General features: G+C 41.6%; 1 protein-coding gene across 1 annotated transcript in view; it reads left to right on the top strand.

Annotated features, from left to right (window-relative positions):
* Window positions 1–23,721, top strand: part of LRFN5 (leucine rich repeat and fibronectin type III domain containing 5) — a 152,853-nt gene extending 129,132 nt beyond the window's left edge. The window contains exons 3-4 of the mRNA XM_069950583.1: window positions 8,172–9,579; window positions 22,797–23,721. Of these exons, the coding sequence (XP_069806684.1) occupies window positions 8,192–9,579; window positions 22,797–23,721 (2,313 nt within the window). The 5' untranslated portion in view covers window positions 8,172–8,191. The remainder of the gene's footprint in view (window positions 1–8,171; window positions 9,580–22,796) is intronic.
* The last annotated feature ends 1,178 nt before the right edge of the window (window positions 23,722–24,899 follow it).

A 24,899-nucleotide genomic window follows, 5' to 3' on the forward strand; every position in this document is an offset into this window, starting at 1 on the left:
CACAGTGTGTACACTCAGGGAATAAAGGTCATGACCTCAAGCTGCTGTGAAGCCAGTAACCTCCTGACATGTATCACTGAATTTTATTTAGTTTAGTGATAAGATGAGAGAGCACACATATGTATACTGAGTAGAATACGTAGGGTCGTATTACACGGGACAAAAAATTGGATTTAAACGATAATTGTTTCATGTAATAGCAGACAATGGTTAAACGACCAACTGAAAAATCCTTGGTCGTTTGATAGAATTCTGACCTACTTTAATAGTTTGATCGTTCGCACATTGTTCGTGTAATAAGTCATAGCTGAATTCTGCGCAATAGCAACAACAAAACGACCGCAATAACAAACATAAGTAACGATCAATGTTTTGTGTAATTGGGCAAACAATTTCGGGTCATTTGCCAAAGCAGTTGTTTGAGATTGTTTATCGTTAATCGTAAAAAATTGCTTAGTGCAAAAGTACCCGTAGGGTACGTTCACACTTACCGGATCCGCAGCTGATTTTCTGCTGCGGATTCGCAGCAGATCCGCAGCAGATTTCATTTAATTAACTGAACACAGCATCAAATCTGCACCATCAAATCTGCTGCGGATCTGCTGCGGATCCTGTAGGTGTGAACGCACCCTTAGAATGTATACCTCACTGCTCAGCAGGTACAGGATTATGGACTCCGGTCTTTGCTGTCCTCGCTCCTGTACAGATTCATCAGAATGAATTCAATCCGATTCACTTAACTGTTGTAGCCGTATACTGCAAAATCTGCTTCCTATTCTATTCTCATTCCCCTATCCTTACAATGCACTGGAGCTGCATACCTAATACGGTACATATTTTTTTCCCCCTTTGGACATTTTAAATCCACTAGAAATGTAAAAAAGTATAGATTTTCAACATTGTAGAACATCAAATAAAGGGAAAGAGTACTCACAGCGCCATTTATTTAGTGCCTAATTGCACAAATACATCTAAGATGCGGTACCGACGCCGGTAATAACCGGCATAAATACTATCATGTTACAACAGGAAGCGGAGTAATGTGTGTCCGCAGGCGGCGATTCCGAGGAGACCTAATAAAGCTGTTACAATGATTTCATGTGCTCACTGCTACACGTTAAACACTTTATTAAAAAGCTTCTATGGATGTGGCAGGAATTCCAATGGGCGCCATTTTCTATAAATTAATTATTTGCAAAGCGGTTGGATTAATAGTATTGGCTGTTTATGGCGACCGGGGTTGGTGGGGTTGGATACTACGTCTGTTATTAGTAGTAGTTGCAGCCTGCTTAACATTCCGGCATAGTAACCCTCCTCTCCTGCCTGGAGTCATAAATCAGCATTGCATATCAAAGACGTGTTGGAGAAGGAAGATAAGACCCAGCGCAATCTTCTCTGACCAAAAAACGTCCCAGTCACCCGCTGCATCAATTATTATGTCGATAGGGAAGAGAGTTTTAGGGAAGCAATATGGTTGGAATAAAATAGTTGTTAATTTTTTTATTATTTAGGTGTTAAATATTAGTAGTTCATCATGTTTGGCAGGATTTTTTCAATATTATCAGCCACTAGATGGCGCTGTGAGGTTCCCTGTGTTTGAGATTGTCTACTCAAATAAAACAAAAATCATACACAGGGACATAAGCGGATGTCTGTGGGGCCCAAAAGACTCCTGCCTATCATGTGACGCTGTATATTGCTACTACTGCACACTCTATAGCTACATTATGTCATATCATATGCAATATATAATACTTATGATTTCTTAAAGGGGTACTTTTCTTTCAAATCATCTTGTGTCAGAAAGTTATACAGATTTGTCTTTTATTTTGATAAAAAAAAAATCCTCAAATCTTCCAGTACTTATCAGCTGCTGTATGTCCTGCAGGAAGTGGCGTAATGTTTCCAGGATGAGGGCTCTCTGCTGCCACCTCTGTCCATGTCAAGAACTGATTAGAGTAGTGGTAAATTCCCATAGAAAACCTCTCCTGATATGGACAGAGGTGGTAGCAGAGACCACTGTGTCAGACTGGAAAGAATACATCACCTCCTGCAGGACATACAGCAGCTAATAAGTACTGGAAGACTGTAGATTTTTAAGAAAAGGTAAATTACAAATCTTTCTGATACCAGTTAATTTGGAAAAAGAAAAAGCTTTAGCTGTTGTACCCCTTTAAATTTCAGGGGTCTCATCAGTTGACAAGCATTGGCTGAACATGGATGGCGGAAGAGCAGGAGAGGTTTTGTATAGGGATTTGCTTCTGCTTAGACAGTTCCTGACATGAACAGAGGTGGCAGCAGAGATCACTGTGTCAGACTGGAAAGAATACATCACTTCCTGCAAGACCTACAGCAGCTGATTAGTACTGGAGGACTGGAGATTTTTAAATAGAAGTAAATTATAAATCTGTCTTATCTTATCTTTATATATGTTAAAGGGATTATCTCAGCAATATATTACTTTTCTATGTTGACTCCCTTAACCAAATCAATTAATCACAACAATCAGTAGGAGGAGCCTTGTGCTGTCATACACTTCCCCTGCAGTGGCCACTACTGGAAAAATGTGGTATTACATGCCAGGCATTCAAATAAATGGAAGATTGTGTAATACAAGGAGAGAGCAAGGCACTTTTTTTTTTTTTCCATTTCTTTTTTTATACATATCTGTCCTCTCTGACATCTCTCCGCCCTAATAGGGCGACAGGAGGGGGTTGTCATCACGAAGCACAGCAAGCTCCGTAGTCTTCAATGGTATTAGAGTTTCATAATTGTAATAATAATAATTAGAATCATTTGGACTTGTCTCTTTTATGATAGGCTTGTTAGATATAACCAGCTTGTGAATAAGTGACTTCACGGCTAGGACATTCTGAAATCTGTTTGACTATAATTATTCGTTATAGATTCTTAATAATTGGCGTCAATTAAAATTTCAGAATGAAATTGAGACAGACTGTAAAGCAAGAGTTTTCTCCGACAGCCCTGTGTTTCCATGGAGAAAAGTTTGGTCTAGAAACTTCTACTGAAAAGGAAATTACTATGGAGGGGGAAAAATATTTAAAATCAACTGGTACCAAAAAGATTTATAGAATTGTAATTTACCAGAAACTGTCCAGAGCAGTAGCAAATCCCCATAGAAAACCTCTCCTGCTCTAGACAGTTCCTGACATGGACAGAGGCGGCAGCAGAGAGCAGCATGTCAGGCTGGAAAGAATACACCACTTCCTGCAGTGCATACAGCAGCTGATAAGTACTGGAAGACTGGTGATTAATAAAAAGAAGTAATTAACAAATATGTAAAACTTTCTGATACCATTTGATTTAAAAAAAAAAAAATCTCTGGAGTACCTCTTTAAGAGTGTTTATAGGAAGAGATAAGCGAGTAGCTATTTGATAGAATACTATACCGTTTTGAGCATCCAACCAAAAACGCAGTAAAAATTTGTTTGTGTTTCCATTTTGCTTGGCACATTTTTCTAGACAATAACTATGTGGGGAAAGGGGGGGTGGGGGCTGTGGTGGGACCCAAGAGCACGCTGGCATTGCGAGAACAGCATCTACATTCATTGGCTGGCTTACTTATGTGACCTCCAGAGTATAAGAACTTGGCTTTTCCTGCTTGTTATCAGATGTCATCTTGAAGGTAGTCAGGGAAAGAGATTGGGGTAGGGACAGGGAGGATTTAGCTGATTGTAGGCAGGAAAGACCCCAAAAGCCCTTCTTAGGGCTACAACTATACACAGCACAACATTTAACTGAGGATAATCAGCAAATCAACCGGATAACAGCCCATCAGCTTATTCTTACAGACAGGCAAGCAGCTGCTGCTCACTGTGAAGAATAGGCTGCAGTATATCCACTTCCTCTTTCACCATATGTGTTGCAGGTAGTTGAATCGATAGATTTTGCAGTAGGGACAGTAAGGATTTTAGAAGATTGTAGGCAGGAGAAATCATAAAAGCCCTTATCAGGGCTACTACACAGCAGAGACAGCATGTAGCTACTTCCTCCATTAAGAGTGGGTAAACTGTGTAGCAGCATATCAGATAGTGACACAGACAGGCAGTCACGCAGCTTATAATTATCTTACATAGACTATTCTGTCCTAGTTAGTAATTGTCATAGTAGTTGATTGCCCTCTGAGCCTCATTGAAAGCAGTAAAAAACCTGGCGCCTGTTGGCACACGTAAATGTTGAGGTATAGTATATACGAATGTGTAGGCATAGTTGAACAAAATAAATAAATAAAATAACCTTTTAAATAAAGTACATTTTAATGTGAATTGCTACCTGTTGCAGTCATCATAATTCTAGGAGTGACATTGATTTCCTGGAAGTGTCTCTAGTGCCCCCCCCCCCCCCAATATAATCGTCCCCCATTAAGAATAATGATTTAATTGACTAGAACGGCTCCCCCGCCGGCCCGTCTTTCAAGCTTCACTCTAACCCACAATTTATCGGTATGTGATGTCGCTTTGTGATACGGATCAGAGAGACATTGTTTCCCGTAGAAAGGTTTTCATTACTTTGCCCTTTCAGGTTATTGTTCATTCGCATGTTGGGAAAAATATAAAAAGGGGTCGCACAATGCGGTGATGTCCGATCGCTTGATGCTCAATTCTGGAATTGTAGAATATAGGAAATTACCTTTAATTATTGGATGGCATTTATGTAAAAAGACGGGAGGCGGCCAATAGCAAAAACTGGAAGGAGGATGTACAGTACATGGCCCTGGTCACTAATGGCCGTTTGTCTTCTGTTTACTGTATCAGGGTCCCCGGACGCTACAGGTCTGGCCCCTTACCCGCGACTATAGGCATGATACGCTAGGTTGGGTTACTAAACTGCAATTTAGGCGAATGTCTCAGTTGTGTCTGACTGCTTGGGAACAACCCAAATGGACAATTTATTATTGATTATAGGTTTTAGGACAATTTTTTTGCATCTACTTTCTTAAAGGGGTACTCCAGATAAAAATACTGGTGTCAGAAAGTAAATTATTTCCATTAAAAAAAAAAGGCACTTCCAGTGCTTATCAGCTGCTGTATGTCCTGCAGAAAGTGGTGTATTCTCTCCAGTCTGGCACAGTGCTCTCTGCTGCCACCTCTGTCTGAGATAGGAAAACCCCATAGAAAACCTCCCCTACTCTGGACAGTTCCTGATATGGACAGAGGTGGCAGCAGAGAGCACTGCGTCAGACTGGAAAGAATACACCACTTCCTGCAGGACATACAGCAGCCAATAAGTACTGAAAGACTGGATATTTTTTTAGACAGAAGTAAACTTTCTAACACCACTTGATTTAAAAGCATTTTTTCCACTTGAGTACTCCTTTAAGTCTCTAGGATAGTCTCCTTTGCTAATCCTTCTCTCCCTGTTCTGCATTCTCTCTCTCTGGCCGTCCATCTTCCATAAATTATTACTTGTTCAGCAAAATAAATAGGCACCTTTATAATCTCTCATGCCTTCTCCCATATGACTAGGAGATTAGTCTCTTTGAGGTGCCGAATCAGCACATGTGGGGTCTTACAAACTGTGCAATGCTTCATGGGAAAAGAATATAAAAAGTGGCTGATTTCTAGAATGCTCTACAGCGCCACCTACTGGAAGTAGCTTCCCCTACAATCAATACTTGATGCTTAAAGGAGCACTCTGGCCCATCTTACTTCTTGAGCAGCTCTGCCATCAAAAGTGTCATGTCACTGCGGCTATTTTCCAGTGTCTCCCTTCTACGTTGCGACATCACACTTCTGGCGGCAGAGCTGCTCAGGAAGTAATATTGACCATCAGTTGTTATCAGGTTTTCTATCCTTTTTTTTTCTATAAAAACCATCAGTTGCCATAAGTTTATTACATCAGTTGTTTTCAGTTTTTTTCTTTACATACAGGGACTATCTATTTTTAGGGGGCAGCAGTAGAGGAGTAGATGGCCCCCTGTGAGATGTACCCCTAAAGTAGATGGTCTACTTAGGGGGCCATCTACTATAGGACAGCTGCTACAGGCAGCATCAGAGCAGGCAAACTACTATAGGAGGGGGGGGTGACGACTCAGATCGGAGCCCACTACTGGGGGCAGCAGGACACAGGGACATCTCCTATAGAGTGCTGCCCCTCCCGCCAGGGGCCACTGTGCTGCCGGGCTGGGGACACCTTTTACTTGGAGCGCCGCCGGTCACTAATTGCACACAGCATGTTTTGAACTGTCCCATTGAAAACAATGGGATCAGTTCAAAGAAGCATTTCCCTCCGGCGCTTTTCTCCTGCACCAGAGGGAAACGTCGCCGCACCGCCGGATATATGTAAATCCCGGCCTTAAAAGGTTTATCTGGGCACAACATAGTGATGAGCTATTCACAGGAAGGCTGTGATGGACCTCCGATGATCAGCTGTTCAGCATCCAGCAACGGCTTGGAAGCAGTTGTCTCTATTCATTGTACAGATGTGGTGACCTGTAACTGCAGCTAAGCTCCTGTTCAAGTGAATGGCAGCTGAGGGCTGTAACCAGGTTCAGCATCTATACAATGAAAGAAAAAATTATCCGTTTTCTGCTCCGCCACTGCATATAAGGGACAGAGTGTTTTTTGGGGGTTTTTTTTGTAACTATGAAGCTACATAGGAGCTGTATACATAAAAAATAGGCCTATTTGACACAATAAAAAGTATGGTTGTGAGTATATATATATATATATATATATATTATAATATTTTTTTTATAAATTTCCTCATTAAAGTATGCTGTTCACAAAGTACCCTACCTTCTCACATATAGATTTCAAGGTTTCTTTAAATATGAAGTTAACTGTCAAGGACGTTGCTGCCATTGTTGGAGGTTTTGATAGAACTAATTTTGAAGACACTTGTACAGATGAAGCTTTTTTGAATATTGTATGCAGGATACATAGATAGATAGATAGATAGATAGATAGATAGATAGATAGATAGATAGGAGATGGATAGATGGATAGATAACAGGTTTGTCTCTTCTAATATATTGTAACTACATACTCCTCACTAATACCGGGCAGCAAACACAACACTACAGCCCATAGCACTGTCCACCCTCCTAGTAGCTGTTCCCAGGCTGAGAGCTCAGGTGTGTCTGCACTCCCGGCCTGTTATACGGCTCGCACACCTGAGGACTGATTAACCAGACTAAGACCCGGACTGTGCGGATGGAGTGGAGCTCATCCTGCTCTCCCCACTCCAGCAACACAGACCCTGAGAACAGGCTGTACCCCAACCCCCAGTGCTGAGATCAGACATCTCCCCCAGTCTATTCACTGGCTGCTTTTTATATGATAGACATGAGGAATATTGGAAAAATATTATATACATATATATATATATATATATATATATATATATATATATATATATTATGCATAAAGATCCTACTCCAATGATATTATACCATGCAGGATTTAACGGGGTACTCCAACAAAAATCTTTTTCTTTCAAATCAACTGGTTTCAGAAAGTTATATAGATTTGTAATATACTTTTATTATAAATCTCATCTTCCAGTACTTATCAACTGCTGTATGTCCTGCAGGAAGTGGTATATTATTTCCAGTCGGACACAGTGCTCTCTGCTGCCACCTCTATCCATGTCAGGAACTGTCCAGAGCAGGAGAGGTTTTCTGTTTCAATATATTTTATTGAATTTTTCAATAGAATTTTGCATACCAAGCAAAATTTTGCAAACAAAAATATGCAATTAATATAACATATTGTATACATAAACATAGGGAAAGGCAAAGAGAAGTAAACATAAATGCAGGAGAGGTTTTCTATAAGGCTTTGGTGCTGCTCTGGACAGTTCCTGACATGGACAGAGGTGGCAGCAGAGAGCAGTGTCAGACTGGAAAAAATGCAGGACATACAGCAGCTGATAAGTACTCTAAAAAGCAAAAAATTAATTATCCAGAGCTACAAAAATATGGCTACTTTCTTCCAGGGACAGCACCACTCTATCTCCAGTTCAGATGCTCCAAAGGAGAGCATCGCTAAATATGTTTTGTTTTGTTTTTTGTTTGTTTTTGATTCTTTAATTCTTCAATTGTTTGTACTTTTTTAATCCTCTTATATTCTCATCTCTGTATCCTTAATCCCCCAGAAATCTATATACTGTATCTGACACTAATGGCGGATCTCTCTGTTTCCTTGCAGGCTTTTTAACCTGATCTACAATGGAAAAACTGTTCGGTTATCTGTTGTTCATTGGCATGGCGGTGAGAGCTGAGATCTGTCCCAAGCGCTGTGCCTGTCAGAACCTATCTCCGAATCTCGCCACCTTGTGCGATAAGAAAGGTTTGCTCTTCATCCCACCCAACATCAACCGAAAGACTGTAGAATTACGGCTAGCCGACAATTTTGTTACCAATATAAAACGGAAGGATTTCGCCAACATGACCAGCCTGGTGGAACTGACTTTGTCCAGGAATACAATAAGTTACATCACGCCTCAAGCGTTTGCCGATTTGCGCAATTTAAGGGCGTTACACTTGAACAGCAATCGATTGAGTAAAGTCACCAATGACATCTTCACCGGGCTTTCCAATCTCCACCATTTGATACTCAACAACAACCAATTGACGTTAATTTCACCCACCGCCTTCGATGACGTTCTAGCCCTGGAGGAACTTGACCTATCTTATAATAACCTGGAGACCATACCTTGGGAGGCCGTGGAGAAGATGGTCAGCTTGCACACTCTTAGTCTAGATCACAACATGATCGAGCACATCCCAAAGGGAACTTTTTCCCATCTGCACAAGCTAAATAGATTAGATGTAACGTCCAACAAACTGCAAAAATTACCGCCGGACCCTCTGTTTCAGAGAGCTCAGGTGCTAGCAACCTCAGGGATTATAAACCCTTCCATGTTTGCGTTAAGTTTTGGTGGAAACCCCTTACATTGCAATTGTGAACTTCTATGGCTGAGGCGCCTTATGAGAGAGGACGACCTGGAGACTTGTGCGTCGCCGCCCCTTCTTTCGGGACGTTATTTCTGGTCCATCACAGAAGAAGACTTCTTATGTGAGCCACCACTCATCACAAGGTATACACCAGACGTGGAAGTCCTGGAAGGTCAAAGAGCAGTATTGAAATGCAAAGCCCTCGGAGACCCCGAACCTGCCGTTCATTGGATATCCCCAGAAGGAAAGTTGATATCCAACGGAACGCGGATTTTAGTGTATGACAACGGAACGCTAGACATTCTTATAACCACGGTCAAAGACGGAGGTCCTTTCGCTTGCATTGCTTCGAATCCTGCGGGAGAGACGACAAAAACGATCAACCTCCACATCATCAAGCTCCCCCACTTAGTGAATAGCACCAACCACAATCACGACAGCGATCCCGGCTCGTCCGATATATCCACGTCCACCAAATCTGGTTCTAATGCCAGCAGCAGCAATGGAGATACAAAACTGAGTCAAGATAAGAAGGTGGTGGTGGCGGAAGCGACTTCGTCCACCGCACTCATCAAATTCAATTTTCAGAGGAATATCCCTGGAATACGAATGTTCCAGATACAATATAATGGCACGTACGATGACTCCCTCGTCTACAGGTACGGTACATTACATCATGGTGGAAAGTCATTAAAACATTGGTCGTTAGGTCAGTGATGAGAAAGGTCACAGAAGGTAAAGACACTGGTAGAATTAGACGTCTTCAATCACTGAGCAAATAGCCGGGTCAGATGTATAAAGGATTCTGGATTAGATTTGGTATTCAGGAGATTATGTATAGTATGATATATAAAACCCTAAACTAACAGCTGTAATTGCTGCTCTCTGGGAGGTTATCATGTGATGTCAGATATGTAGAGAGTTCTATACGGAGTAGAAGTTTAGAACAATACAAAATAAGGCTATGTGCAGATTACGTAAGAGATCGCCCATTCTGTGACCCGGCCAGGTCACGGAATGAGCGGTCTGTGACAAGATCATCCCGGCCGGTACTGCAGTACGGCGCATCAGAACTCCCCACAGCACACTATGGAGCGAGCGGCCGGAGACGCTCGCTCCATAGTGTGCACTGACATGGTTTTCACTAAAACCATGATATGGTATTCATGGTAAACTAACATGTCAATTGTTTGCGGCGCCACTAGGGATCCCAGCCGGAGCGTAAACTATGTGTATGTTCTCCCCCGGGATCAGGGGTGGGCTGGGCCGGGGGGCAGGGGGGCATATGCCCCCCGGGCTGGTCTTCCCCCAGCTGTCAGGGCCGCATGGCTGCTGACAGCTGGCTGGAGTCCTCAGTGCCTCCCCTGCTTACAGCCCCGCCCTCTTCTGTCATATTTACCTGTGGCTGTGCTGTGGATCCGGACTGTGATGGAAGCGGCCGCTGAAGCCCCGCCCCCCATTACGTTAAGCCCCGCCCCCTTTATGGCCATTATGCTTTCTATAAGCCTATGAGGCTTATGGTAAAAAGCAAACTGCTGTACGCAGTATCTTCCTCCGGCCACCAGAGTGCGCTCTCTCCTCCCAGCTCGTTCTCCTGTGTCTGGGCTAGAAGAGCCTGAAGACAGAGAAGATGGTGTCTGCAGAAAGCCAGGTACCTACACAGCAGGACATAGGGCAGGGGGAGGGGACCAAGGCCCTCCAGATGTTGCAAAACTACAACTCCCATCATACCTGGGCAGCCATAGGCTGTCCATGCATGATGGGAGTTGTAGTTTTGCAACAGCTGAAGAGCCAAGGTTCCCTATCCCTGACATATAGGATACATATACACAGGAGACCTACACAGGAGGATACATATATACAGGAGACCTACCCAGGAGGATACATATATACAGGAGGAGACATACAGAGGAGTATATAGAGGATACATATATACAGGAGGATACATATATACAGGAGGAGACATATATACAGGAGTATATAGAGGATACATATATACAGGAGACCTACACAGGAGGATACATATATACAGGAGGAGACATACAGAGGAGTATATAGAGGATACATATATACAGGAGGATACATATATACAGGAGGAGACATATATACGGGGGTACATGGAGGATACATATATACAGGAGGAGACATACAGAGGAGTATATAGAGGATACATATATACAGGAGGATACATATATACAGGAGGAGACATATATACGGGGGTACATGGAGGATACATATATACAGGAGGATACATATATACAGGAGGAGACATACAGAGGTGTATATAGAGGATACATATATACAGGAGGATACATATATACAGGAGGAGACATATATACAGGGGTACATGGAGGATACATATACACAGGAGGATATATATATACAGGAGGAGACATACAGAGGAGTATATAGAGGATACATATATACAGGAGGAGACATACAGAGGAGTATATAGAGGATACATATATACAGGAGGATACATACAGAGGAGTATATAGAGGATACATATATACAGGAGGAGACATATATACAGGGGTACATGGAGGATACATATATACAAGAGGAGACATACAGAGGAATTAGGGCTGGGTGAGTAATCAAATTAATTCGCCCAGAAGGTTAGAATCGATTAGATTTTTTGTGAAAATCTTAAATTAAATTTTCACAAAAAATCATTGCAGGCGGAGCAGCATGGATTGTCGGGTTGGCGGCCGGGCAAGAGGTGCAGGTCAAGCGGGCGGCGTGGAGGTGAGGTGCATGGCGGGCTTATGGCGGTGCGTGGAGTGTCGGGCCGGAGGTGAGGTGCAGGGCGGTCGGGCAGTCCGCCTAACAGAGCCGCGACTGACCTGCCTGAGCTATAAATATCACGTCCTGCTCCCCTCCTGGCCACACGTGCAGGTCCCCGGTCTCTGGAGCAGGCCGCAGGGACTGTAGTGGTGATATCACCACTACAGTCCCTGCGGCCTCCTTCAAAGACCGGGGACCTGCATGTGTGGCGGGGAGGGGAACTTGTGTGCCAGGGTGAGAGGAAGAGGAGGAGGGCTATGTGCACTCCTGCCCCAATCACCCCCAGCTGCCCCAGTCCCCCTAGAGTCACCCCCAGTCTGCCTCAGTGCCCCTCAATCACCCCCAGTCTGCCCCAGTCCCCCTCAGTCACCCCCAGTCTTTCCCATTTCCCCTCCGTCATCCCCAGTCTGCCCCAGTCCCCCTTCAGTCAACTCCAACTGTCCCCAGTCCCCCTTCAGTCACCCCCAGTTTGCCCCATACAACCCCAGCTCTCCCAGTCACCCCCAGCTCCCCCAGTTTGCCCCATACACCCCCAGCTCTCCCAGTCTCCCCCAGCTCCCCCAGTTTGCCCCATACACCCCCAGCTCTCCCAGTCACCCCCAGTTCCCCCAGTTTGCCCCATACACCCCCAGCTCTCCCAGTCACCCCCAGCTCCCCCAGTTTGCCCCATACACCCCCAGCTCTCCCAGTCACCCCCAGCTCCCCCAGTTTCCCCCAGTGACCCCTCAGCTATACCCGTATTACTACTACACCCCTCATCTTTACCTGTACTACTACAGCCCACATCTGTACCTGTACTACTAATCCCCCTCATCTGTACTACTAATACACCCCTCATTTATACCTGTACTACTACACCCCTCATCTATACCTGTACTACTACTACTACACCCCTCATCTATACCTGTACTACTACTACTACACCCCTCATCTATACCTGTACTACTACTACACCCCCATCTATACCTGTACTACTACTACACCCCCATCTATACCTGTACTACTACTACACCACTTATCTATACCTGTACTACTACTACACTCCTCGTCTATACCTGTACTACTACTACTACACCCCCATCTATACCTGTACTACTACTACACCACTTATCTATACCTGTACTACTACTACACCCCTCATCTATACCTGTACTAATACTAAACCACTTATCTATACCTGTACTACTACTACACCCCTCATCTATACCTGTACTACTACTACACCCCCATCTATACCTGTACTACTACTACACTCCTCATCTGTACCTGTACTACTACTACACCCCCATCTATACCTGTACTACTACTACTACACCCCTCATCTATACCTGTACTACTACTACACCCCCATCTATACCTGTACTACTACTACTAATCCCCTCATCTGTATTACTAATACACCCCATATCTATACCTGTACTACTACTACACCCCCATCTATACCTGTACTACTACACCCCTCATCTATACCTGTACTACTACTACACATCCATCTATACCTGTACTACTACTACACTCCTCATCTGTACCTGTACTACTACTACACCCCCATCTATACCTGTACTACTACTACTACACCCCTCATCTATACCTGTACTACTACTACACCCCCATCTATACCTGTACTACTACACCCCTCATCTATACCTGTACTACTACTACTAATCCCCTCATCTGTATTACTAATACACCCCATATCTATACCTGTACTACTACTACTAATCCCCCTCATCTGTACTACTAATACACCCCTCATTTATACCTGTACTACCACACCCCTCATCTTTACCTGTACTACTACTACACCCCTCATCTTTACCTGTACTACTACTACTAATCCCCTCATCTGTATTACTAATACCCCCCATATCTATACCTGTACTACCTCACCCCTCATCTTTACCTGTACTACTACACCCCTTATTCACTATACCTCCACTACTACACCCTACCTAGATGGAGGCACCAGTGGTATGGTGGTATAAGTAACTATGTGGTGAAGGAGTGGTGATAATATTTGTTACTTATATAATGGTAATAGATGATGTGGCTATGGGGTCATAGAGCGCAGTTATGGGCGTGGCTATGTCCCTCTTTCCCCCCAGCAAAAGTTGGGGGGTATGCATATATACAGGAGTACATAGAGAAGATATATATACAGAAGTATATAGATGATACATACAGTATATACAGTAGTACATAGAGGAGACATATATACTGAAGTATATAGATGATACATATATACAGGAGTACATAGAGGATACATCATATATCCTCTATGTACTCCTATATATATGCATCCTCTATGTACTGCTGTATATATGTCTCCTCTATGTACTCCTGTATATATGCATCCTCTATGTACTCCTGTATATATGCATCCTCTATGTACTGCTGTATATATGTCTCCTCTGTACTGCTGTATATATGTCTCCTCTATGTACTGCTGTATATATGTCTCCTCTATGTACTCCTGTATATATGCATCCTCTATGTACTGCTGTGTAGGTCTCCTCCTGTGTGTATATATATATATATATATATATATATATATATTTACACTGATCCAAATTTTCCTGCATTGCATATTCCCTCGTGAATATATATATATATATATATATATATATATATATATATATATATATACACGCACACATAGGAGGAGACCTACACAGCAGTACATAGAGGATACATATATACAGCAGTACATAGAGGATACATATATACAGGAGGAGACATACACAGCAGTACATAGAGGATACATATATACAGGAGTAGACATACACAGCAGTACATAGAGGATACATATATACAGGAGTAGACATACACAGCAGTGCATAGAGGGGACATATATACAGGAGGAGACATATACAGGAGTACATAGAGGATACATATATACAGGAGTACATAGAGGATACATATAAGTATGTGTGTTTGTTGTTTTGTTTATTATTATTTTTACTAATGGGGGGTGCACACACGAGGGGGGTGTTCTAAAAAGAGGAATGCCTATACCCACAGGACCACAGAAGTGATATAAACTATTGTAAAAAAAAAATACAGAAACCCCAGCTTTCCCAGCATCTTGTATTTGTAGTCAGTATAATGGAGGTCACCCAGCTTTCCCAGCATCTTGTATTTGTAGTCAGTATAATGGAGGTCACCCAGCTTTTCCACCATCTTATACTCAGTATGATGGAGGTCACCCAGCTTTCCAGCATCTTATACTCAGTATGATAGAGGTCACCCAGCATTCCTAGCATCTGTCTATGGGTACGTTCCGTGTCATCGCTGAGCCGCCCCATAGACTTATACAGGAAAGTGACTTCTGATCCCTTCACAGGGCACAGTAGGATATTTGCTCACAAATGACGAAGATGTTATAGGTAAGGGCCAGAGTGGTCCTTAAAGGATGGGCCGCCAGCCTGCTACTTATGGGCCAGTGCTGTGTGCTTGCCCCCCGGGCTAAAATTTGCCAGCCAGCCCCTGCCCGGGATCCCTGTCTATCTATCTATCTATCTATCTATCTATCTCCTATCTATCTATCTATCTATCTATCTATCTATCTATCTATCTATCTCCTATCTATCTATCTCCTATCTATCTATCTATCTATCTATCTATCTATCTATCTATCTATCTATCTATCTATCTCCTATCTATCTATCTATCTATCTCCTATCTATCTATCTATCTATCTATCTATCTATGTATCTATCTATCTCCTATCTATCTATCTATCTATCTATCTATCTATCTATCTATCTATCTATCTATCTCCTATCTATCTCCTATCTATCTATATATCTATCTATCTATCTATCTATCTCCTATCTATCTATCTATCTATCTATCTATCTATCTATCTATCTATCTATCTATCTCCTATCTATCTCCTATCTATCTATCTATCTCCTATCTATCTATCTATCTATCTATCTATCTATCTATCTATCTATCTATCTCCTATCTATCTATCTATCTATCTATCTCCTATCTATCTATCTATCTATCTCCTATCTATCTATCTATCTATCTATCTATCTATCTATCTATGTATCTATCTATCTCCTATCTATCTATCTATCTATCTCCTATCTATCTCCTATCTATCTATATATCTATCTATCTATCTATCTCCTATCTATCTATCTATCTATCTATCTATCTATCTATCTATCTATCTATCTCCTATCTATCTCCTATCTATCTATCTATCTCCTATCTATCTATCTATCTATCTATCTATCTATCTCCTATCTATCTCCTATCTATCTATCTATCTATCTATCTATCTATCTATCTCTCTATCTATCCATCTATCTATCTATCTCCTATCTATCTCCTATCTATCTATCTCCTATCTATCTATCTCCTATCTATCTATCTATCTATCTATCTATCTATCTATCTCCTATCTATCTATCTATCTATCTATCTATCTATCTCTCTATCTATCTGTCTATTTTCCATTTAGTGTGTGTCTTCCCTCTATCTATTATATGTATACATCTTCACTTGGTTGCCCGCCGCTATATATCACCCGTCACACTTGGTTTAGAATCACTTTGTAACTTTATGACTTCTAGAACCTCCGGCTCGGATCTTAATCAAGGTGACAAAAGTTTTCTGCTTATCTCTGCAGATAATGTGATAGGAGACAGAGGGATTGTGTTGTGCAGCCTTCCCCGGGCTCTGGGCAGAATCCTGGGCCGCTCGCTGATCTCCGCTCATTGTAATCTGTTACTTCTGCTGCAGAAGTGCTGATCGATTTGTCTCTTAGCAAAATAGAGAATCAGATATACAACGCTGTTCATCATCCTGAAGGCAAATAAGCGAGCCCGGGATCACTGCGGGGGGGGGGGGGGGGGGGGGGGGGGGATGATTGCAGGGCTTATGGGTAAATATATTTATGGGATGGAATATGAAATCCTCTTACTGGATGTCGCTGCTTTTGCCTTCAGTCATCTCCAATTCTGGTTTCTACAAAGCTGATCCAAAGCAATTGGAGGGAGTCGCCATTTTAACTTATAACTTTTAAATTGTGCTCAGCTTCATGCCGGCAACACCGCCAAGTCACATGACTGCTATAGACTATGGAGACTGGGTGGGTAACATATACGTGGCCTGTAGTGTTGAGCGAGCACTAAAATGCCTGAGTGCTTGTTATTCTAGTTTAGCATTTTTAACAAACACCATCGAAATCAATGGAAGACTCAAGCATTTAACCAGGTGCTCCCTGCTTGGCAGAGAGAAGGAGGCTTGGGTCAACTTCAAGTTTATTTAATTTTTTACATTTTTTTTTTCATTCTAATGTTTGTGTATTTCGTCCCTTGATGTGTAAACAAAATCTCCAAAAATTAGAATAAAAAAATGCAATAAATTACTGCAAGACACCATAGAACTCTGGCAGCATGCTGGCAATTGACGGCATACCGCCGGAGATCTAATGTGTCATTTTGTTCTTATTGTTGTATATTTTGTCCAAATGATTGGTCGTCAGTTAGTGAAGGTGTATGGCCACCTTTACCCGAACACCAACACCCAAGCTCTATCCTTGATCAAGCACTATCCTCGACGGAGCATGCTCACTCAACACTAGTGGCCTGTGAAAGGCGCAAATTGGTGTTAAACTTGCACTATGACACTGCTATAGTGCATGTGGACCATGGTAGCGAGGAGGTTCCTCCCCCAAATGTCATGCTGCTGGAATAAAGGGCTTGACTAGTGATCCATGGGGTAACGGGTCATGTAGGGGGAGCTGTGTTTACTCCACCATAAAGAGGAGAAGACTGAGTTGTGAAAAATACAATGGCCCATGAACAGGAGATGAAGCTAAAGAGAGCCACGACCATGGTTAGGTTCACACTGCGTTTTTTGCATCCATTTCACTGTATCTATTTTTAAACGTTTGATTTTATTGTATTCACTACCTCAGACCACCAGGCACTTTACCATTAATGTATTCACTCCCCTAGACCACCAGGGACATTATCAATAATATATTCACTACCCTAGACCACCAGAGACTTTACCATGTATTCACTACCCTAGAACCCAAGGGACTTAACCATTGATGTACTGTATTCACAACCCTACACCATTAGAGACTCCACCATTAATATATTGACTGCCCTAGACCACCAGGGACTACTACTGCCTATTAACTGCCTTGGACCACTATGGACTTTAAGATTAAAGTCATGTTTTCCCAAAACTGATAGGGACTTAACTACGAACATAGTCACTGCTTTTCCACGAACATATTTACTACCCCAAACCACCAGGGACATTATCATTACTATATCCACTGCCACAGATAACAAGGGACTTTATCATTAAAATATGTACTGCCCTAAAAATAGGGGCTTTAATATAATCACTTCTCTAGACCACCAGATAATTGATTTAAGATACTGCCCTAGTGCCCTAGACCACCAGGGATTTTTCCATTACATATGCAATTATTATTAATATATATTTTTTTTTTGCATATTTATAAAAAAACACTCTCAATTCCAGAGCACTGTACATATGATAAAGAATAAACATATAGAATGTAACATAAAATTAAGAAAGCAAAAATAATAAAGTAAATAACAGACTGGTAGATAGAAAGAGGACCCTGTCCATGTGGGCTTACAAGCTGCAATATTTCTTCTAACATATTCTCTGCCCTAGACCACCAGGGCCTTTACCAATACCCTGTTTGTTATTTTTGATCGTGGTATTGGACTACTCTCTATAAAACAGGCCTGAATACTGACTATACTGTGATACTTTACCATTGGTTGTGAACAGAAAACTACAGAAAAAGCTAGTATTATTTTCAAGGTGTTTTTTTTTTTTTTTTTTTTTTTTTACCTTTTATGTAGATGAAATCCTGACGCTCCATTAAAGTGCAGCTGCAATCTGTTCTGAGCTGTGCGCTTGTTATTTGCAGGTTCTCCTCCTTTAGTGTGCGTGTTACCTGCATCTGTCTGACGGATCTTTTTTTTTCTTACCTCAGGAGCCGGAGCGTTCAGTGATATGGCAGGATGTAGGTCATCAGCAAATGTATTTATAAAAATCGCTTAATGTGATCAGTGACCGTAAACTTCCCAGGTGCTCACAGTATAGAGCAGAACACGCAGCCCATTCATAGGAAATCCTCTCCACATACTGTATACAGTCACCCCGGCTGTCAGGGTCGGCTGTGTATAGGTTTATGTAGTGGATGTAATGTACACATACTGGACAGGAGATTAGGAGTTAATAATGTAATTATTATGTCCACTACATAGAAATCTATTATGCAATTATCTATGTCAAATCTATCTATCTATCTATCTATCTATCTATCTATCTATCTCCTATCTATCTATCTATCTATTATGCAATTATCTATGTCAAATAAATCTATCTATCTATCTATCTACTGTATCTATCTATCTATCTATTATGCGATTATCTATGTCAAATAAATCTATCTATCTCCTATCTATCTATCTCCTATCTATCTATCTATCTATCTATCTATCTCCTATCTATCTCCTATCTATCTATCTATCTATCTATCTATCTATCTATCTATCTATCTATCTATCTCCTATCTATCTATCTATCTCCTATCTATCTATCTATCTATCTATCTATCTCCTATCTATCTATGTCAAATCTATCTATCTATCTATCTATCTATCTATCTATCTATCTATCATATCTATCTATCTCCTATCTATCTATCTATCTATTATGCAATTATGTATGTCAAATAAATCTATCTATCTATCTATCTATCTATCTATCTATCTATCTATCTACTGTATCTATCTTCACATTACCATATAAGTTACCATTCTGAGCCTCTTCCAGCAGTTCTCTTAGATATTATAGGAAGCACCACACACCACACGGCACCATTAGTCTCAACAGACACTACAATGCAACCCAGTATAAGATCTATTGAATGCCCTTACTGCCTATTGTTTATCCTATCCACCGTTGTCATGGTTTCTGTTATAATGGAAACCATGACAATAGTGTGAACAAAGCCTATTGTGATGTGGTAACAAGTACTAGGTAGATCTGTTGTATGGGTAAGTGTTACAGAGAGGTTGTTTTATGCAACAGAAGCAAATGGCTTTTTCATCAACTGATTTCACTTCAAATTGTCAAAAAAAGAAATGATTGTGTGTGTGATGTGGTCAGACACGTCCTACACAGGTGGATGCAGGTCTCATGGAAACCATGTAAAAATTTAATTTCAGGCCCTTGAGATGAGCCCACAATAAGTAATGAAGTTTGAGGCCCTTAATGTGAGCTTTCCAAAAATTGTGTGAGGGCCTTGAGGTCAATGTTTGCTGCATGCCCTGGAGGTGAGACCTCCTAAAATTAATTTTGAGGCCCTTGAGGTGACCCCTTCAAAAAATATCTTTACAGTGAATACCCTCTCAGAGAGAGCGCCAGTGGCATGGCAGCCCTTCTAAGGCATAGCGGGACAGTTGTAGCACATATCCAGCTTGGACACCCAATAATTGTAAGGCACAGAGGAATCAGGCAGGACAGGGTTACAGTTGGCCAGGTACTCCCTCAACTTTCAAGACATTGACCTTAAAAACATTATCCATGCCAAGCATGATGGACAATTCTGATGAATCCAAGGTGGACGAGAGCCTTGTGTGTCCCTCCTTTACATTTGGGGAGGTAGTGATGAATACAGTCTTCCTAATATAAATATGCTCTTCGTACCTCTCTGCATTCCCCGGTGTCCTCCTATGGAGGTAAGAGTAGCAAGTTTGTTACATTGTCTGCCAGGGCAACTACATATTAAGAGTTTAAAATGAGCAGAATACCCCATTAAGGGTTCCCATGTGCCATTTTTAATCATAGTGTCACTATATGTGCCTGTACATCCCAGGGTCCAGGTCTTCTGTCTCTAAACCGCCATATAGCTGCACCCCTTTTTAGAACATAAACTCTATTCAATTTTTAAAGTAGAGAAAAGGAAGTCCAACAATACTAAACCAGCAACCCGAGTCCAATGTTATTTTAAGAGAAATAAGTGGAAAATGAGGCGTCACAAGGTGAGAAGTAGTTTTATTTAGAAGCTGAGTTATGTAAGAGTCGCACCTTTCAAAATCAATCTGTCATACAGCAAATGTATTCTGCACATGTCTTATCGGCAATGAGTGAAGATGAGAAAACTTTTCAAAAGTTCCATTCAGCAGGTTCCGGTCTGTCTGGATGGAACCTTAAACGGACTGCACTAAAGCAGCTAAATTATTCCAGTAGTTTATTCCAGCTGTTTTATTGCAGTTCAGCAAATTGGGTCATCAGTACTTACTTTTCTGCGCTCCCCTGGTGGTAATGTCCGCCTTTCCCAGTGTCCTCCTTCTCTGGTCTCCAGTGTTCCGCGCAGCTACCTTCAGCCTTCTTAACCAATCACTTATTGAGATAGGACAGCACTGCGACCAGTGTTTGGCTTAGTGGGCTGTCACTCCCAAGATGAGAGACAGCACGCACAGCCAGTCACTGGTCGCAATACTGTCCAGTCTCAGTCAGTGATTGGCTAAGTGCGCTGTCACTCTCATCTCAGTATTGACAGCCTGCTCACCCAATCACTGGCTGAGACAGCACAGTGGCCGTTTTTTTGGATGAGCAGGCTGTCACTCTGGTTTCAGGAGTGACAGCTCGCTCAGTCAATTACTTACCATGATACTGTCCCATTTCAGTCAGTCAGTGATTGGCTGAGTGGGCTGTCACTCTCATCTCTAGATTGATAGCCACTGATCCAATCTTATCCCTGACTGAGACAGCACAGTGGCAAGTGATTGGATAAACAGGTTGCCACTCTTGTTTCAGGAGTGACAGCCCGCTAAATCAATCACTGGCTGCAGCCCTCTCATGCCTCAGTCAGTCAGTGGTTGGCTGAGCAGACTGGGGCTGGCAGGAGATATTGGAGACTCATAGGACGACTCCAGGGGTGGGAGGACAGGTCAACACACCCTTTTTTGTTTTCTACATTTATTAAATCTTGAACCTTTATTTAAAAAGTTTTACTAGCAAAAAACCGCCCCCCCCCCCCCCCCCCCCCATGCACAAGACAAAGTACTGCATATTTATATAAGGGCCCATAAGGAGCTGTTATGGTTAAATACATAGGTGCAGGAGCAGACTACCTTCTGCTTAACCCCTTATGTACTGCTGTGTATAAGTGAACCAATGAACATGCTGCAGCACAAAAGAAAGAGTTAAAAAGGAAGATAAAGACAGCTCTGCTTCACTGCTCGTGCGCTGATAACTCCTGACCTCTCCCACATTTTCCTACTTGATTGCAGCAGCTGGAGAACAGAGGTCAGGAGTTATCAAAAGAGTGAAGCAGAAGATCTTGTTCTCTGCATGTTAACCCTTTTTTATGTTGCAGCATGTAAGTGAACACTGGATCACTTACACACTTCAGTACATAAGGGGTTAAGCAGAAGGACACAGGAGACTCTTATCTTCCCTGTGAATCCCCGTCCCACCCTCCTGCATGGGCCCCATAGCAACTGCCTACACTGCCTCTACGGTAGCTACACCACTGCTAATCTTGAATTTATTAACCAGTTCCAAACTATTCAAAAAGTTTGGTATGGTCCCAAACTAAACTTTTTGCAAAGTTCATAACGAATCTCTGTTCGTAAGATTTGGCCCACTTACCTCTAGGAATAAGGATTCACTTATACAGTACATATAAATGGTCTTCAACCTCAACAGAACTACAGTTCCTTCTGCCATGGCTTGTAGTCTCACATTAGGGAAACACAAGCTAGAGACCACCGGTGCAGAGTAGAGACAGACAAACTAATTCTAATAGGCTCAAATTCACTGAGAATTATATTTTAAAAATTGTATTCATCAAAATCTGGTTCGTTTCAGGTAAATCAAATAAATCAAATCATATACAATAAATAAAAAATAAAAAAAACTTGTAGGGGTATTTTTTCAAGGCTGGAATCACATTTTCAGTTCTGATGTAGTTTTTTCTTTAAAAAAAAAAAAAAATCTATTATATAGGTCTAATTTTTTGAATCATGAATAATTGTGAAATGCTTCTGTCTTCTTCCAGGATGATACCTCCAACAAGCAAGACATTCCGCGTCAACAACTTGGCTTCAGGAACAGTCTACGACCTGTGCGTCTTAGCTATTTATGATGACGGCATCACGTCCCTGACGGCCACAAGGGTTGTTGGTTGCATCCAGTTCACGACCGAGCAAGATTACGTCCGTTGCCATTTTATGCAGTCGCAGTTCTTGGGAGGTACCATGATCATTATAATAGGGGGAATCATTGTGGCCTCGGTCCTTGTTTTTATAATTATCCTGATGATTAGGTATAAGGTTTGCAATGGCAACGGACAGCACAAAGCGACGAAAGTTAGTAACGTCTATTCTCAAACCAATGGGTCTCAGAATCAAAGCTGTAGTGCATCAATGCCGCCATCGGCCTCCAAGCAAGTGGTTGGGCATGACGAGAGTTTGCAGTGTTGTAAGTCAACAGACAGCGGGGCACCATCTTCCGACACCTGCTCGAGCCAAGGTGCTGCTGCTACTACCTCTGCTTCACCCCATACGTGGACTTCTAATGCTTCTGCCTCACTGAAGCAGAAGAGAAAAACTCAATTAAAACCCACAGACTCCCAGACTGAAACTGTTCTTAATATGGAGTCCCAAAACACAAATAGAAATAATTCTACTGCCCTTCGGTTAACTAGTCGTCCCACAGGGTCACCAACGTATAGAAGAGCACAATCAAGGCCAAGTAAGTTCCTTACATTACCTGCAGACACTTCTAGAGCCAAGAGGAGGTACTCCCTAAATGGGGAAATTATGGAGTACCATTGCTATGTAAACTCACGTAACACAGGTGGACTGTGGTCAAAGAGGAGCATGTCCATGAATGGGATCTTGGTTCAATCCGATAATTCAGACATGGACAGCGGAAAAGCGACTTTTTCAAGTTCTGAGTGGATATTGGAAAGCACTGTGTGATTAGTTCCTTAAAAAAGTAAAATAACAAATTTGAGAATTTTGAGCACAATACAAAAATTAATTCAAAAATTTGAAAACCTATAAATAAAAATTGGGGGATTCCAATCCGTGTCTCCTTTTTGGCTTCTACGGGATTGTGTCAAAACCACCTGCACATTCTGTTTGCTTTTTTTTTTTTCTGGTGATACAATTGCAAGATTACAAAAATAGCGAGTTGTGAAATTTATGAATCAGCTCCGGTGCCTTCCCTTCCTTTAGGACTGGCTTCCTGGTTCAGCAGAAGAAATATTAAAACAAACAAAAAAAAAGACTGAATTCACAAAAAAAGCCTTTCATATGGGAAAATTCCTTCGAGCTTTCAACATATTAAAAATATATAAAAAAAATTCTAAAAAAAAAAAAAAAAAAGACCAGTTATGGAGAATTAGTTCAAAAAATATTTTTTAAAAGACCAGACTGCATTTATTTTTGAGTGACGATGGTGTTGCCTTTATTTTTAGGCAAATGCTGTACAGAACAACAACTTCTGTGTTGTTATGTTGTGTAAAATAAAATATTCAATATCTATATGGAGACATTGTCGAGATAATTCCGATTATTCTGATCACTGTTATTGTGGTTATTGCTTAGATCAATTTTTTTTTTTAATTGTCAAATCTTAATTGGATCACATTTGGGATTTTCACTTTAAATGAGTCCCCCTTGGGCACTAAATTTTTTTGTGGGTCATTAAGATAAGAAAGGTTATTTTTGTATTCATCTTCCTCATCTAAGTATTGTTCAGGATTATAGGACCAGGGCTACTTTATTCCAAGAACAGCGCCACATTGTGTGGTTCCTCGTATTGCAGCTTAACCAGTCTTAAAGGGAATCTGTCAGTGGTGTTGAGCAGATTTGCCAAACTGCCAAATGTTCCCTGATCCCCAACGCTGGGCATTTGACTCCTGTCAGCTAGAGAAGTTGGATGTCGCTCTAGGGCATCCAACTTCTCCAGCTGGTGAGAGTCTAATGCCTAGTGTTCAGGTTTGGAGAACATTGTAGAACCCCCAAAAAAGTTTGGCAAGTCCACTTAACACTATCTGTCAGCTGTAATTCATGTTCCAAATTGCTGACACTGTTAGATGTTGTTTGGGCAAGAAGACACATAGTACATTTCATATATCAGTCTGTACTTCCAG

Source organism: Dendropsophus ebraccatus, chromosome 13, assembly GCF_027789765.1.
Source record: "Dendropsophus ebraccatus isolate aDenEbr1 chromosome 13, aDenEbr1.pat, whole genome shotgun sequence".
Lineage (NCBI taxonomy): Eukaryota > Metazoa > Chordata > Amphibia > Anura > Hylidae > Dendropsophus > Dendropsophus ebraccatus.